General features: G+C 46.0%; 1 protein-coding gene across 1 annotated transcript in view; it reads right to left on the reverse strand.

Annotated features, from left to right (window-relative positions):
• The window catches only part of LOC114694084 (sarcoplasmic/endoplasmic reticulum calcium ATPase 2-like), a 153,884-nt gene that overhangs the window by 117,522 nt on the left and 18,662 nt on the right, over positions 1-17,700 (reverse strand). The window contains 1 exon segment of the mRNA XM_037208840.1: positions 15,643-16,803. Within this exon segment, the coding sequence (XP_037064735.1) occupies positions 15,643-16,803 (1,161 nt within the window).

The raw sequence follows: 17,700 nt of genomic DNA on the forward strand, positions 1-17,700 counted from the left end.
TCTGTGTGAACACACACACACACACACACACACACACACACACACACACAGAGTGAGACACACAGAGAGACTAGTAGAGATGAGGGCCCCATCTACGCAGCTGTGAGGAAGCCCTCCTCCCTCTGGATAAGGCTTTCCAAGTGAGCTGATTCAGGGAAGTGTGCCCACATCCCTGTAGGTAATTCCTCACTTATGCCCTGTAAGAGAGCTCAATAAACTCAATGGTTCCCCCAGGGTGAAGTTTGGTGAAATTGTGCCTTGGTTTGTCATTGGGACCTTAGGAGAGCAGCAACACCGTCATTTAGTTAGTAGGTATTCTCTCTCTATAATTCCATATAATGTGTCATATCCATCTGTAGCACCCTCGGCACATACACCAACCATACATCACTTCATGGGAAAACGTCCCTTTCAACAGCAGAATTCTACTCACAAACCCTTCATCCTTTCTTCTACTGTTAGCATGTATTTTTACCTTGAAGTGTTGTAATTCCCAAATACATCTTATTACTTTTTCTTTAAATAATAAACTGACTGTGAGAAGACTCCTGTAAAAGAAAGCATGCAGTCTGATACAATCATCAGCATACCTACCTGGTCCTTCCTTCTTGTGGGTGTGGCCGGCATGCTTTCCAGTCAGCCTGAGACCCTTTCATCCTCCCAGGCACTGTAGTCTACTGATGAAGGGTTTTACCACGTTAGTATGCAGGAAGCAACTTCACTGTGGCTTTGCTTCTGGAAATCTCTGCATACAAAATTCTGGACTGCCCTTTCCCCAAGTGTGTTAAATGGGCTTCGTTTTCTTCCATTGTTGGGGAAGAATGAGAGGTTGGTCTCACCATCGTTCCCAGTATATACTGTGTCTTCTTCCTCCAGCCTTTTAAAGGCTTCAAGATGTCTCTGGTTTTTAGCAGTTTGTATCTGGTATGCCTTAGGGTTTGGGGTGGGAGCGGGCAGCACAAATGTATTTAGACCATTTGGAGCCTGTGGTGATTCTTAAATTAGTGAGTTGATGAGCTTCGTTAAATTTTCAAAATTTTGTCAAATATGTGCATATTTCATTGCATGTGTTCCATCTTCTCCCTTTTATCCTGCCTTTGGGGCACCATCACTCATGTCTGGCCCCTTGGCCCCATTAAGCGTGTCCCTGAGGCTCTGCTACCCCTTCAGGCTCGCTCATTTGAAGGCTGCACCTTGGGCTGGATGATTTCTTCCCCCTCTTTAAGCTCACTGGTGCTTCCTTCTGTTACAGACGATCTCCGGATGAAATCCAGTAATATTTTTACCACAGACGTGGTACTTTCAGTTCTAGCTTTTCTGACAGGTTCTTTTTCCAGATTTCAATCATTTCCTGCAATTTGCCCACCCCTGCGTATATTGTATTCAGTTATCGCGGTGGACTCTTTGAGCATGAACATCACAGGCATTTCAAAATCCTTCATGCTGCCTCCGGCATCTGGGTCCTTTGGGCACCTGTTTGTAAGGACTTCCTTGGCTTGTTTGTTTGGTTTTCCTTCTCTATTACTTGGGAATTTGACATGGGCGTACGTACGTTGTGTGTGGTCGAATTCACTCCCCTTCCCCTCTTCTCCAGTTCTTCCCCTGTCTCCCTCCATTCTCCCTCCCAGCTTCATGTGTTCTTTCTCTTTTTTTGTAATCCACTAAATCAGAACTCATTTCTCTTGACTGAGTTACAGTTCCCCGTGTTCTGGCTAGTTTTAACTGTCAATATGACACGACCTAGAATTATTTGGGAAGGGTGCCTTGGTTCAGGACTGGCCAAGGTCGGATTGGCCCATGGGGATGTCTGTGGGGGATTGTCTTGATTGTTAACTGACGTAGAAGGGCCCAGACCACTGCGGGTGATACTATTCCTTAGGCGGGTGGTTCTGAACTGCATTAGAAAGCTAGTTCAGCAGAAGTCTGCCAGCCAACCAGCCAGGAGCATCCTCTGTGGCTGCTGCCATGCTTCTTTCTCTGTGAAGTGAGTTACTTGGTTAGAAGTAATAGTGTGTGTCTAGACGCAGACCTGTCTTCAACTTCCTGCCTTGACTTCCCTCAAATGATGCACTCTGACCTGGAATTTTAAGCCAAATAACCCTTTTTTCTTTCTGCCTTCAAGCTGTTTTGGGAAAGGGCATTTGTCACAGGAATAGAGATAAAACTAGAGCACCCCGCTAGCACTCCCACTAATATAATATATCCCACGGTTTCACAACTGAGCAGGAAGGTTGGTTTTCTATACAGCACCCCACTACACTTTGTGTTTATATTCACCTCAAAAATGTTTTATTTTCATTATCAACTTTTAAGTTGGCAGTTGCATTTCCCAGTATGTCCAATGTTTTCTGTGAAATTTCTTTCCTCAGGGGCCTCAGATTGACTCTACAAATAAGATAAGAAATGTTCTATCAATTAATTTCCTATTTAAAGCTCTTTTTGTTGTTATTGGTTTGTTTTGGTTTTTTGAGACAAAGTTTTTCTGTGTCACCCTGGCTGTCCTGGAACTCACTCTGTAGACCAGGCTGGCCTCAAACTCAGAGATCTGCCTGCTTCTGCCTCCCGAGTGCTGGAGAAAAGTGTGCGCACTATGCCCAACCTGCTTAAAATGCTTAATGATCCCAACAAAACCATCCATTTGAGCTTGATTTTAAACTCTCTTTCTACAAATGGAAATCAGGAAATGACAGACACACCTTTCCCTGCAGCAGAGAATCCATAGAAAAGTCCATGAGAAAATTGATAAGGATCAGGAGGCACTCAATGTAACAGCCAGGCCTCTCACAGTAATGTCTCCATGAGCTTCTCTCCCTGAATTTCTTGATGCTTCTCCCTCACATGCTGTATTTCTAAAATGACTGCTGACTTTGAGACCAACACTTATTTTCCTTTCGGGAAGTGGAAGCCTGATGCCTGCTCTCCAGGACAAGGCACGACACTCAGTTTCACTCCTGTGTTTAAATCTGAGCTCTTCACTCAACACTTGGCTAGCCAAGCCTAGGGCAGACCCTGGAAACACAAGGTGGCAATCCACCTATCTCAACCCAGCACGTTTTCATGGAACCATTTGTAATAAAGCAAATGAAAGCCTGGCACCAGGATAAGGTATCTATCGCTGAGGGAAACCTGGGCCTTGTGATCACTGTCATATATGTGTCTTTCATTGTGAAGACGTAGCTCGTCAACTTTTACCCCCGCCACACAATTCTATCCTGAGTGTTTTCAGACTCTGCCTTGTCACCTCCTCCTAAGGATCTCCTTTGAGTTTCTGCCACGGTGAATCGGCAGAGCCATAGATCTGTTCATTCTCTCCTGAGTGGCAACTACTGTGGAGGTAACAACAGAACAAAACAAAAACCAAATGACTGGAGGCCATAGACGCCTCCCTGTTGGCAAGGGAGTAGCTTGAGATCCAGGTGGCCTTTTCTAGAACTAACAGGGTGCACTGCCATTTGATGGCCTCTCCCTGTTATGTCAAGACAGATTGCACCCGCAGAGCTCCAGCAGCTCCATAATTTATGATGCTCTCCGCTGTGTGTTATAGACTGCTGTAGCTCGTCACTTGGCATTAGCTCTCCGGGGGAGGGGTGGCCCCTGCATGTAAATCGTGTCCCCCACATGCATGTGCACTGTGGAAAGAATTTGATCCCTGCAGTGGCAGATGTCACCTTGCTCAGCGGGAACCCCTGTCTCTGAGAGGTTTTCTAAGTAGATATACATCTTTGATGGGAGCATTAATACTGCATGAGCTCGGGAATATTGCTTAAGGGCAGAGTTTTAGTTTCCAGTCTCCATTAAAATTCATGTGCAAATTATTTGGGGGAAGTTTTAGGTTCATAGTCCATTAGTAACTACAGAAACAGCCTTGCCACGTGTGCTGCATGGCCAGCTCTATAGAAAGGAGATTGTACCATCCAATCTTATGTTTTAGGGGTGGTTGTTTACTATTATGAAGCTGGTTACATTTGGAACAAACAGGCTTTTTTTCCCCCAGTTTTTCGAGACTGAGTTTCTTGGCATAGTTTTGGTGCCTGTCCTGGGTCTCACTTTGTAGACCAGGCTGGTCTCTAACTCACAGAGATCCGCTTGGCTCTGCCTCCCGAGTGCTGGGATTAAAGGCATGCGCCACTGCCGCCTGTCCAAACAAGCTTTTAAAAGTACAGCTGTAAAGAATACATGAACCCCTAACTCTAGAAGGTTAAGTTAGATGCTTTAAGAAGTCTCCCAAGGAGCTGGGTCGTGGCGGTGGCGGCGGCGGCGAGATCTCAAAGCAAGATCCTGGACAGGCACCAAAACTACACAGAGAAACCCTGTCTTGAAAAAAAAAGAAGAAGAAGTCCCGAGACTGTTTTGACAGCTGGATGCTGTCATAGATACCGACCCACACCTGCTTGGGAGTTCATAGCACCCTAACAGGCCTCGTGAATCCCAGCTCTGTCTGAACTACATTCGCCAGAACAGAAGTGTCAGGGTTCGAGGGTTGTTTGGTTTTGTTTGTTTGTTTGTTTGTTTGGTTGGTTGGTTGGTTTGGTTTGGTTTTTTTGTTTGTTTGTTTTTTCCCTATACTTGTTACAGGGGCAACGACTCAAAGACAACCAAGCCAAGTGAATATTTATTGAGTGTTTGCTCCATGTCAGGCATAACTTTGCCTCTGGGAATTTGCATGGGTTTAGATATGGCCCTGACCTTAAGGAAGACTCTAGACCTGCATAAAATGCAGTAGTGTGCGAGAAGAGTGAAGAAGAGGTGGAGGATGACACCTGGGGACACAGCTGGGAAGCAGCACCTCGCGCAGTTTGGAAAAGGTGTCTTCCGGTACACAGAGCAGGGCGGGCGCTTCGAGGAAGGAGGACAACAGGGGCCAATTCCACTCTTGGTCCTGGTGTAGACGACCCATGGAGTCCCAGCTAAATACAGACAAGGGTGAGTGAGGGTGCATCAGTCACTTTCCTGTTGCTGGGTTAAAACTCCATAACCAAAAGCAGCTATGGAAGAACGGGCTTGTGTTAACGTACCGTTCTAAAAGGAGAAGAGTCCGTCATGGCTACAAGTGGCCAGCCTGGAGCAGGAAGCTAAGAGCTCACATCGTCAAACTGAGGTACAAAGCAGAGCAACCTCAAGTACAGTGAGGCTTTAAGCTCCCCGGGTGGCATACTTCCTCCAGCTGGGCAGTACCTCCTAGACCTCCCCACCCCTGGGGACCAAGTTCCCAACTACCCGAGCCAATGGTGGACATTCTCAAAGGGCACTCACATGCCCTTCCATTCCAGCAACCACGTAAATGTAAGGCATGAGAAGGGGTGTGGGGTGCTGATACTTCTCAGGCCATTCTGGGGCCTCGAGTTTATCCTGAGAGAGGGACGGAGATAGTTAGGAAGGCGTTGGGATCCTAGGCACCCTGTATGCGTAAAGATGCCCCCAAGTGAGCCAGGGAGGATATCTCTTCCGCCCCTCCCTGTGTGTGTTCCTCAGCTGCATGGCAGGGTGAGAGGCAAGGGTTCCAGGTTCCCTCCTGCCGACCCCCTTCCCAAATGTGGACACAGGCAGATGTGGCATGAGCGTGTGCTCTCAAGTCAGGTGTTGTGTGGTTCACAAGCCTCCCTTTCTAGATGCTCCATCTCTCAGGCTCCTTCCTTCTTCAGACTGCCACTCTGGCCCATCAGGCTGACGCCTGCCACTCTGTGAGAGAGTGGCTTAGTGTAGAGTAGCTGGCGGTGCAAATGGGTTTATTTTTGATTTGCTTTTTTTCCCCAGCAGCTGGGGGAGCATTTTCACCCCGTGGAAAAAGAAACTCCGAAGGGCACAGTTCATCCTATCACAGGATATTAACCAGGATTTTCACCTCTGAGAAAATTCACATCAGAGATTATTTGACTAGACCCCTCTACAAATTTCTTTCTCAAATCAATATTGATGACATCTCACTAATTTTCTCAGCATTTAATAACAGGAAACTTTGAGCCCAAGCTCGGCTCACATCGTGTGGGAGCTGTGTGTTTGGTTTTGTCGTGCCTGCTTGAAGCCAGAGAGGAGACTTGCTGTCTTGCACAGCCCAGGTGTTCATCAGCGCCACCTCTGCCCCATGCTGTTCCTGCCCCCCTCCCCACATCCCCCCAGCAGAGGCCTCGGCTGTGACTCAGTGGGGCTCTCATTTCTCCAGCAGAGACGAGCCCTGTGATCTGTCCTTGTGGCAGCTGGGAAGTTCGGTCCCCACTGAGTTCAGTGCAAATCTGTCCTGGTTAGAAATTCTGTCACTTTTCCTTTCCCTAATTCAACCTAGGCTGAGTAGATGCCACTTCCCCTCTGCCTGCCTTCCTGTGTTTCCTCTCCTCTTCCCCTGTCCCTCCTCACTAGAACACAAACCAAGCTGGGGGGACTGGGTTGGGGAACCTCCCACCTGTCTCCTGGTGCTCCTCTGTAAGCATCTCCCAAGCAATTAGAATGTGTAGCTGTCTGTGGGTATAACCAGCATGCTCTGTCTTGCCAGCTTCCTCTCCTCTCCTTGCACTCCTCCAGGTGTCCATGACAAAGACACAAGAGACACTTTGAGCCTAGAGGCTGGAAATCCAGGATCAAAGTGTTTGTAGGGTTGGACTCCCTCTCCTTGGCTTCTTCTTCCTGCCTTCCTATGTCCTCTCCGTGTGCCTGGGTCCTAATCTGCACTTCTTATAAGGATGCCAGTGTCAGACTAAATTATCCCTCCAATTTTAACTTGGTTTCCTCTTTAAGGATATGTCTTTCCAAGCACAGCCCCATACAGGAGCCCTGGGGGGAAGACTCCAGTCTGTGACTTTGGGGAGATACTTCTTCACCCTATGTCCTGTTTCCCAGCTTCCTTCCCAATATACGATGTTATCAGACTTTAATTTTTGCAAATGAAAGAGATAAAACATACATCTTTCTGGCTTCCAGTCCCATTTTGTTAAGTGGTAGCACAGACACTTGACTTCTCCTGTACTGTCACAACATCGATGCTACACCCCCCATACCGCTTATTTATCTGTGGCTGTGATAAAATGATATGACAGAAAGCAACTTCTGGAACAAAGAGTTTATTTTGTCTTATGGTTCTGCAGGGATAAGAATGCATCATGGCGGGGAGGCATGGCAGCCAGAGCAGGAAGTTGAGTACTCATATCCTCAACCACAAACGCAAAGCACAGAGAGTGAACTGAAAGTGAATGAGGCTTTAAAGTCTCAAGCCCTGCTCCCCAGTGACAAATTCCCTCCATTGTCTCAGCCACTGTTGTACTGCTGTAAAGAGACACCATGACCACGGCAACTCTTACGTTTAAATGGAGCTGGCTTACAGTTTCAGAGGTTCAGTCCATTCTCATCATGGTGGGAATCATAGCAGCATGCAGGCAGACATGGTGCCTGAGAAGTAGCTGAGAGTTCTACATATGGAATTGTAGGCAGCAGGAAGAGAGGGCCACTGGACCGGGCTTGGGCTCTTGAAACCTCTAAGCCTGCTCTGCTCCCTGCCCCCCTCGAGTGACACACTTCCTCCAACAAGGCCACAACACCTAATCCTTTCAAATAGTGCCACTCCCAGGTGACGAAGCATTCACATCTATGAGCCTTATGGAGGCCGTTATTATTCAAGTCACCACATCCAGCAAGTGTGCACCTTCTCAAAACCCTTCCAAACAGAGCCCACAGCAGTGCTGAGCTTATGGGAAATATTTCCCATTCAAACCACCACAACCTCTTGACACCAAATGTGTGTGGGGTTCTTTTCCCACCGGAAACCAGTCTGTTCAGCAGGCACCAGCAGGTGCCATCTTACCTAACTCAACTTCTGATGCGACCCATCTGCAAGTAAGTAAGTCAAGGCGGAAGTCCAAGCTCACAAACCTTCTAGCCAACAGGAAGTAAATTAAGGCTCCCTCCATGAGTCCTGTGTATTTGCAAAACGAGCTCACAGAACTCAGGGAAACACTAATGTCTACTTCTGTGTTGGACAGCCTGCCACGGAGGGTACAGAGGGGTGGTAGGTGGAGGAAAGACAGAGCAAGGTGTGAGGTAAACAACAGAGCTTTCATAGCGTCCATGCCCTCTCTGGACACCTCCTCTTCCAGGAACCTCTATGTGTTCCAGAGACTTCCTTCACCCATTCTGTTGTGCTTGCTTCTTGTGGAGACTATTACATCTACATGGCTGATTACACCATCAGCCACTGGTCACTAACCCAGCCTTCAGCTCTCCTCCTCTCCCCAAAGGTCGGAAGTAGGGCTAACACCCCAGTCTTTTCAGTGACCAGCTGCCAACCTGAAACTACCTGGGTGCCTCCAACCAGCTGTCAATCTTCAACATATAGATGATACTCATCACTCCAGGATATCCAGACATCTTATGGCCCATATGCCAGAGACCCAGAAATGACATGCATGGACTCAATATATATTTCACAATAGCATACATGTCTTTTACATGTTATAATATATTACCCTTTCTACCATTTAGTAGCTATTAGTTATTCCCTCTATGAATTGTCTGTTTATATCACAATTTTATGAGGTGGTTTATATTTCTGTAATTGACTTATAGGGATTGTGTATATAAATACTATGAACAAAAGTTCCTAGACAGAACTGTATCTTGCAGTAAACCTTCTGCAAGGTTGATTTGCTGATTAGAGCTTCAGTGATTGTGGAGAGGCTGGAATGTTGCAAGTCTGGAGCCTCAATAAAATTTAACTTGAGTTACCTTTAGGCTCATAAATAGTCATTTATCCACCACTGTATATGACATGACATCTTTGTGGATCATTGGGTAAATCCTTTGGAATGTGCAAACAAGCATCTGTCTTCCCCAACCAAAAGGCTAAGAATGCCATCAGCTGGTATCTGAGACCTATGTCGAGCATTTCCCTGCTTTGCTGTGATTCACCTGTTTCCAACCAATGTCTTTGGAAAGGGTCTTGATTTATAACCTCTTTTATTCTGTTCCTGTAAAAACTTCATGAGACTGTTAGCCCATTGGAAGATGGAATTTGGAACAACTTGAATTTGTGTTCCTGCTCCACAGTCATTCATATCTGGCCCCAGAAAAAAATTCTTATCCTCTTGAGATGGGAGCTGTATTTTTACATTAATGACGCCAGCCATCTGTCTGGAGAGTGTTTACCTTCCTTTAACCCATAACAGGTCTTTCACTCTTCATTCTTATATGATTTTGAAACATGGACATTTGCTGGAAGATGGTTCTCTTCTGCTACCTTGTGGGATCTGGTAATAGAATTGGATAGTCTGGCCTGCCTGCACATGTGTCCCCCACCAGACACTTCACTGCCCACCCTTCACTTCTTAAATGGTATCCTTTCCTGACATAAGTTTAAAACATTAATGTAGGGACTAGAGAGAAGGCTCAGCAGCTAAGAGTGCTTGATGTTCTTGCAGAGGTCTCAGAACCCATGTCTAGTGGCTCATAATTACCTATGACTCCAGCTCCAGGAGATCCAACACTCTCTTCTGGACTGTGGACACCAGGCACACATGTGGTGCCCAGACATGCATGTATGCAAAACACTCACACATATTTTTTTTAAATAGTTTAAAATAAAATATTAATGCAGTTAAACTTACCACAGTGATTTGCTCTGTAATGTAAATGTAAATAAATGCCCCCTACTTATAAGTATTGAATGTATATTCTGTGTTTTTTTTTCTTCTCTCGAAGTTTACTTTTCACATTTGAGTTAAGTACAGCTGCTCATTATGTACAATGCGAAGTGAGGTTGGCACTTTGTGATTCCCATAGAAGTAACTAAATATTCCCACTGTAAGTGAACCAGCAGCTGCAACTGGCAAGGCTCCGTCCCAGTGTGCTAGTAAAAGAGACAAGGAATGGTGAAAAGCAAAGAAAGGAGATTTCCCCACGTTCATTGAGAAGAGGAGCAGATGAAAGTGTCTCAAGGCCCCAAGTTCCTCTTCCGGGTACCTATAGAAGTTTCAGGTTTTAATAGCGACAGAACGGGGCATATGCATGGCTAAGCAATCCTGGTCAGGTGTGCTCCGGACTGGCACTGTCTCAATCCTGTCCCGCCCAGCAAGGTGCTCTGTATCTTGTTCTGTGAGTTAACGGCTGTGATCCTCTGTGGGAACCACGCCAGTTCCTACAGTAGGATCTGCGGGGGGCGTGTCCTCTGCAGCAGGACCTTCTTGGGTGTGGACTACCCTGCCTGAAAGGCCTTTCTTTCCTAGTGGGCCTTACTTACATAGGTAACCACTCTTTTGCTGATCGGCAGCTCATCCTTAAGAGCAAACTGTTCTGCTCCCGGTCTCTTCTCCACGTCTGCACCAGCACCGCGTTTGTTAACTCAAGTTTTACCATCAACCTTCACATGTGGAAGCATTTTCTCTTGCTCTAAATAATCACTCATCTGGCTCGGCAGAGGTCCCTAGTGGAGCCTCATGTGGGACATGCGGACAGCTTTGGAAACAGTCCCCACATCTATGGTGTTGGCTCTCCTTTCCCCGCAGCACAGAGCCCCGCTGTTCAAGTTCACGGAGGCTTTCGCACACCATTTCTCTCCTTTCCGTTTTGTTGTTAAATTGGCTGTGCTAGACTGCTTGCTTTATTAAGCCAGCCCTGGCTTCTACGTCCATTGTCAATTTACTTCAAGGTACTGATAACTTAGAAGTTGTTGTAAATTTGGCCTTTTTAAATGAAACTTGATTTTCTAAATAAGTAGTCTATGAATGTCAGTGATTATTTTTTAAACTTTAGTTTACAGGCAACCTTCTTGCTAAATTTTTATTTCTCTTAATATGTCTATAGGTCTTTTCAGCGTTTTGATCTTGCCTATAAGTGATAGGGTGCTGTGTTTGCTGGGACAATCTCTGTGTCCTGTCTCAGCTTTCCTTCCTGAACTAGCCTGCGTTCCCCACTTAAGACTGTAGACAGACAAGAAGTGCACATGTCCCTTTTGCAAACCTGAGTGTTTCTACCCCTTCCCATCTAGAAAGCTGTTATCATTTACATAGTTAAGGAAGCTTCTTTTAAAATATCTATTTATTCTTTGTATCTTTCACATCATGCATCTCAATCCCATTCATTTCCCTAACCCTTCATATCGACCCTCTGCCCTTACAATGTCACCCCCAAAATAAAATAAAATAAAATTTAAGAGAAAAAAAAAAGAGGAAAAATCAATCATGTCATGGAAGCTGTGCTGTGGGATGGTCTATATGTCAAATTGCTGTGATTGGTCAATAAATAAAACACTGATTGGCCAGTGGCCAGGCAGGAAGTAGGTGGGACAAGGAGAGAGGAGGATTCTGGGAAGCGGAAGGCTGAGGCGGAGAGACACTGCCAGCCACTGCCATGACCAGCAGCATGTGAAGATGCCGGTAAGCCACCAGCCACATGGCAAGGTATAGATTTATGAAAATGGATTAATTTAAGCTGTAAGAACAGTTAGCAAGAAGCCTGCCACGGCCATATAGTTTGTAAGCAATATAAGTCTCTGTGTTTACTTGGTTGGGTCTGAGCAGCTGTGGGACTGGCGGGTGACAAAGATTTGTCCTGACTGTGGGCCAGGCAGGAAAACTCTAGCTACAAAGCTGTCGTATGACAAAGCCACACAGGGACAATTCTCCCACTGTTATGACCTCAGGACCAGCTCTTCCACCTGCCACAGGTGAGGGGGGTGGGGATCACGCCCATGTATACACCACGGGATGGCAGACGAGCAGCGGGGCCAGATCTCCCATGCTCACATTCTCAGTGGCTCACCCACACCCCCGTCAGTAGGGTCACCCCTACTGTGCTGCCCAGGTGAGGTGCAGGGCCCGTTTTCCCAAGTGCTGCAGCTGGGAATGGGGAGGGTCAGCTTCCTGGGAGGGGGAAGGCAGCCCCCTTTCCCTCGCCCCCACCACCACAGGGGAGATGAGGGGGTGTGGCCAGCTATCCAACTCTCACACCCTCAAGGCCAGTTCATCCCCGGCTCTGTCAACAGGGTCAGTTCCACTGTGCTGCCCAGGTGAGGAGCAGAGTCCACTCTCAGGGAAGGTTCTTTTACTCCTAGTTTTTACAAGAATTTTTCAATCATTTTCATTGTTTTTTATATCAAATGAGTATATTATATTATTGTTTGATTTGTCACTATGGTAAAAAATATAGCTATATATTTTCTATGTTGTACCACCTTGTATTTCTTAGTTAAACCCAGATTCCTCTATAACGGTGGTTCTTAACCTGTGGGTCGTGACCCCCACGTGGGCCACATACTGGATATTCTATATATATATGATACTTACATTATAACTCATAAGAGTGACAAAAAGGACAGTTATGAAGTAACAATGAAAATAGTTTTATGCTTGGGGGGCACCACAAGATGAGGAACTGTATTACTGGGTCACAGTGTTACGAAGGTTGAGAACCACTGCTCTATCTGGTCTTTTTAAAACACTGGAAGATAGATGCTGCTGTTATTTTGTGTAGGATTTCTGCCTCTAAGTTTGCGAATATGGTTCACTGATGAGTTTTTCTGTCTCATGACTAATTAGGATTCAGATTTTTTTTACATCCAACGCTCCAGATACCATTTTCTATGTTTATATTTGCTGGAATATTTTTTGCTAAGATTAGAATGATCTGTTCTTTGAAAATTTAGAACTTGTTACTAAAACCCTCTGGGTCTGATATTTTTCTCTTGGGCAGAATTTAAATTACTAATTTGATTACATATTACACTGCTGAGATTTCAGTTATGAAATTTTTCCTCAATAATTCATTTACTTCAAGTAAATTCTCTGATATATTACTCCTTGTGATATCTACTTATTTATTTCGGGTAAATTTTACAGGAAAGCAGGGAGAGATCGGAAGAATGAAAAGGAATAAAGAGTCAACTCAGGAGAAAACACACAGGGAAAAGGCATCTCTCCTGGTTGGTGTTTTTGGTCAATTTGACACAAGCTGTGTCATTGGGGAAGACGGAACCTCAACTGAGAAAATGCCTTCATCAGATCGACCTGTAGCAAGCCTGTAGGGAATTTTCTTGATTAATGTTTAATGTGGGAGGACCCAGCCCACTGTGGGGAGTGCCACTTCTGGGCAGGTGGCCCTGTGGTCTATAAGAAAGCAAGTTGAGCACACCATGGGGAGCAAGCCAGTAAGCAGCATTCTTCAGCGGCCTCAGCTTTCTATCCTGCCTCCAGGTCCCTGCTTTGAGTTCCTGGCCTCAGTTCCCTTGATGCTGGAGTGTGAGCTGTAAGGTAAAATAGACCCTCTTCTCCCCAAGTTGCTCCTGATCACAGTGTTCATTATAGCAACCGGAAGTGAACTAGAAGCATCCCTGTGACCAGTGTCAAAATTAAGATGACATTCTTCACCACATCATCCACCCTTTCCCTAGTAACCCTTATCCTAAGATCTAGCACAAAAGACCAGGTGTGTCTCAATTTGAACTTTATATAGATATCACCATGAAATATCCTTTTGTGTTGATTTTCCCCTCTCTGTGTTATCTTAGTGAGACCCATTCTTGTTGAGTACTGCAGTGATCATCACTAGTTAGTACTGCACCATAGCCATACACCACAGTTTACTTATCCTTTCTACTAGTGATGGGTGTTTGAGTACCTCTAATTTAAATATCAAGGTGATTAATCTCCTGTCAATCGTGATTCAATTCAGAATCACCTACAAAATTAAAAAAGGCCTCTGGGTATGCCTATGAGGGTGTTTGCAGAGAGGACTGTCCGAAGGGGCCAGAGTCACCCTGGGTGTGGGTGGTACCATTCTGTAGGCTGGGAAAACGGCTAGGAAGGGAGAAAGCCAACAGACCATCAGTGCCCTTTCTCTGCTTCTGGGCCCATCTTGGTGTGAACTGCCCTGTTGCTGACCCCTCTCATGACGAAATGACACCCCTGAAAACGGGATCCACGTGAACTCTTCCTGCCTCAAGCTGCTTGAGTTGTATATTTTGTCACAGCGGTGCAACAGGAACTAAAGTATGTCTGAGGTTGACAGTGCTTCTGGAACAGTCTCCTGGGTGTCTCTGTCCACCACTTACTGAGCCACAGGTAGGACATGTTACGCTTGGCATTATCAATCTTTTGAATGACAGGCGCTTGTCAGGTGCGTGTAGGTATCTGTTTGCTTTTACTGCTCAGCCATCGAGATTGGCACATGACCACGTGCTCACTGGCCTTGTGAATTTCCAGTTTTGAGAACAGCCTCTCTCTGCTGGGTTACCTCTTTTGTTTTTTCTTTTGTTGGTTTTTATGGAGTTTGTCAGTACATTTTGCAAAATTTCTTTTCCCTCTGGTGATTTGTCCTCTCTCTCTCCCTCTCCCTCTCCCTCTCCCTCTCCCTCCTTCTCCTCCCTGTCCCCCCCTCTCATTCCCCGATGGACAGAGGGTTGTAATTTTAATGGTCCTATTTTTAATTAGCACATTGTTTTCCTTGGCTAAGTAATTTCTCAATAGGACCAAGTCATGAAGATTCTAATGGCAGATGCTAGGAGTTTTATTATTTTATAAGTATATTTAGATCTAACATCGACCTCAAAATTGTTATGTATGATCTGAGATAAGGGATGGTGCAATGGTTTAGATATGGTTTGCCTTCAACAAAACACATGTTGAAATCAAATCCCTAAAGTATCGATGTTGGGAAGTGCTGACACCTTTAAGGGACATGAATGTTTTCTTGGAGAAGTGGGGTTTCCTTCTGGTGGGATGGGATTGGCTACTGTGCAAATCGGTCTTGTGTGGCCTTTCTTCCACAGTCCCCCTGTCATTGTGCAATGAGGTCCCCGCCAGAAGCCAAGCTAGTGTTCCTGCTCATATTCCTAAATGTCTGTTAGTTTTCCATTGCTGTGATAAAGCACCACGGCTGAGGCAACTTAGAGGAGGAAGGGTATGCTTTGGGTACACAGTTCCAGGGAGATAAGAGTCCATCACCATCCCAGTGGGGAGGGGCAGCGGCAAGCCAGCGTCGCAGATGGAGCGGGAAGTTGAGACCCGAAGGTTCACATTTCAAACCACAAACAGAAATCAAAGAGCAAGCTCGAAATGGTGCAAGTCTTTAAGCTCTCAAATCCCACCCCAAGTGGCATGCTTCCTCCAACAAGGCTTTACATCCTGAATCTCCTCAAACAAGGTCACCGAGGACCAAGAACATGGGGGACATCTCATTCAAAGCACTACATTTCACGCTCATAGTCATGTGATCATATCATAATGCAAAACTTCCAAAGTCCCCATAGACTTAGACAATCTCAGCACTCTTTGAAAGCCCAAAGTCTCTTCTGAGACTCAAAGTGATTTCTTCACTGTACCTCCTGTCAAGTCAAAAGGCAAGCCACAAACTTCCAACATACAAGATTGTAGTGGGTAGCCATTCCAGCTTTGATCTTGAAGTTCCAACCCTCATTGAGGCTTCAGTAACTGTCACGCCTACAAGGCAGGGCCGAGAGAGGACCCTGAAGACCCAAGATCCAGATGTGCCGGCTCTCTTGGTTCCTGGACCCTGGACGCTGGAGGTAGACCGAACAGAGTTCTCCAGAGAACACTGCCGGACTGCGCTACACCTTTCCCAGACCCTGTTACCTATCCCTTCATTTGTGAGTTACCCCACAAAATAAACCTCCCTTTTAACTACATGGAGTTGCCTCAATAATTTCACCAATATCTGGCACCCAACATGGGCCGATTTGTTCATGATGTCCAGGTCTGGAGGGTTGAACCCCAGCGCAGTGGCAGGCAGATTGACCCAGAGCAGCTGGACAGGAATCAAAGCCTCAGGGACCCCAAGGGCCGCCATCAGGAAAATACAGACCACTTCCCCCACATTGGACTAGATGAGGTATCGGATGAACTACTTCATGTTGTTGTAGATGGCTTGACCCTCCTCAACAGCAGCCACGATAGTGGAGAAATTGTCATCTGCCAGGACCATCTCAGAGGCAGTCTTGGCCACTGCAGCACCTGAACCCATAGCGATGCCAATTTCAGATTTCTTCAGAGCAGGGGCATCATTCACACCATCACCAGTCATAGCTGTGATCTCATCAAAGGACTGGAGGAACTCAACGATCTTAGACTTGTGGGAAGGTTCAACTCGAGCAAAACAGCGGGCATTCAAGCAGGCATCTCTCTGGGCTGAGGGGCTGAGCTCATCGAACTCCCGTCCTGTAAAAGCCTTTGATGTCACATCCTCATCCTGCCCAAAGATGCCAATGTGGTGAGAGATGGCCACAACAGTTCCCTTGTTGTCCCCAGTGATCATGATGACATGGATGCCTGCTTGCCAGCACAGCTTCACAGAAGAGGCCACTTCAATCCTGGGAGGGTCCAGCATGCCCACACAGCCAGCGAAAGTCAGATTGGTCTCATACTTGATGAAGTTGGCCGAATCTTCTAGGTGCATCTCCTCTCTCCTCGGCGGGTTGTCGTGAGTGGCCAGAGCCAGGCACCATAGCATGTCACTCCCACTGCCCCACTCCCGAATGACAGACATAATCTTCTGTTTGACACCAGGAGTCATGGGGACCTTGGCACTTCCCACTCGGATGTGGGTACACCTGTCGATGACACCTTCAGGAGCATCCTTCACAAACATTTTGCTCATGGATGTCCGGCTTGGTTTGTTTGGTGTACAATAGACAGACTTTGATTTTCTGTCACGTGAAAACTCAAGAGTAAATTCCTTCTTCATCGGCTGTTTTATGACTGAGTTGCAGGCATTTGCACGTTCTATTTTAGACAGTCCCTTCAGTTCGGTATCAAATACATTCATCTTCTCATTAAGGAAACAGGTATCACCTTCGACTTTGTCCAGTCTCTTCTGAGACTCAAAGCGATCTCTTCACTGAGCCTCCTGTAAAGTCAAAAGGCAAGCCACCAACTTCCAACATACAAGATCACAGAATATGGACGACTATCACTGTGATTTCTTTTCTACGAGCCAAATAGAGGCCTTTGAAAGTAGGGATCAAAGAGGAGTTTGAGTTTGGGCTGTTTGGGCATGGTGACTTGATTTTCCAAAATGAGTTTTTACTTCCCGGACAAAGTTTAAAGTTGAAGAATTAAAATTAAAACAAGAACATTTGAGCCAGGTAATGGTGGCACAGGCCCTTAATTGCAGCACTTGGGAGGCAGAGACAAACAGGTCTCTGAGTTTGAAGCCAGCCTGGTCCACAAAGCAAGTTCCAGGACAGCCAGGGCTACACAGAGAAACCCTGTATAAACCAAACAAACAAACAAACAAGACTATCTGAGCTGGTCGGACTGATAAGGCAACAAGCCCTTCTGAGTTCTTGGAATTACTAGGTTGAAGGTCTGTAGTGTGGCAGCACCGGTTGAATAGACACAAAAACACACCTAATATGTCCAGTACAAACACTCTTCTAAGAGGAAGAACACCTGACTTTCCAATACATGAAGCAGGGGAAACAGGACCAGAGGAAGAAATCAGGAGGGAATGGGGGAGAGAGGAAAAACGGATAAGAGGACAAAATGACACAAGCATGTGCATTGTCAGAATAAATGAGCAGCTGGACTGGAGTGACAAGATGCTTACGGGAACTTTTTAAATGCAGCACAAAGACTTTTGACTTTATAAAGAAAGAGACAACTTATAGGGGGGCACAACGGAAACTCCAGGACACAGAGACAGCCAGCATCTGGACCACATACACAGCAGACAGTCTCTAAACAGCAGAAAGCTGACGCTGCATCCAAA

This window comes from Peromyscus leucopus, chromosome 10, assembly GCF_004664715.2.
Source record: "Peromyscus leucopus breed LL Stock chromosome 10, UCI_PerLeu_2.1, whole genome shotgun sequence".
In the NCBI taxonomy this organism is placed as follows: Eukaryota; Metazoa; Chordata; class Mammalia; order Rodentia; family Cricetidae; genus Peromyscus; species Peromyscus leucopus.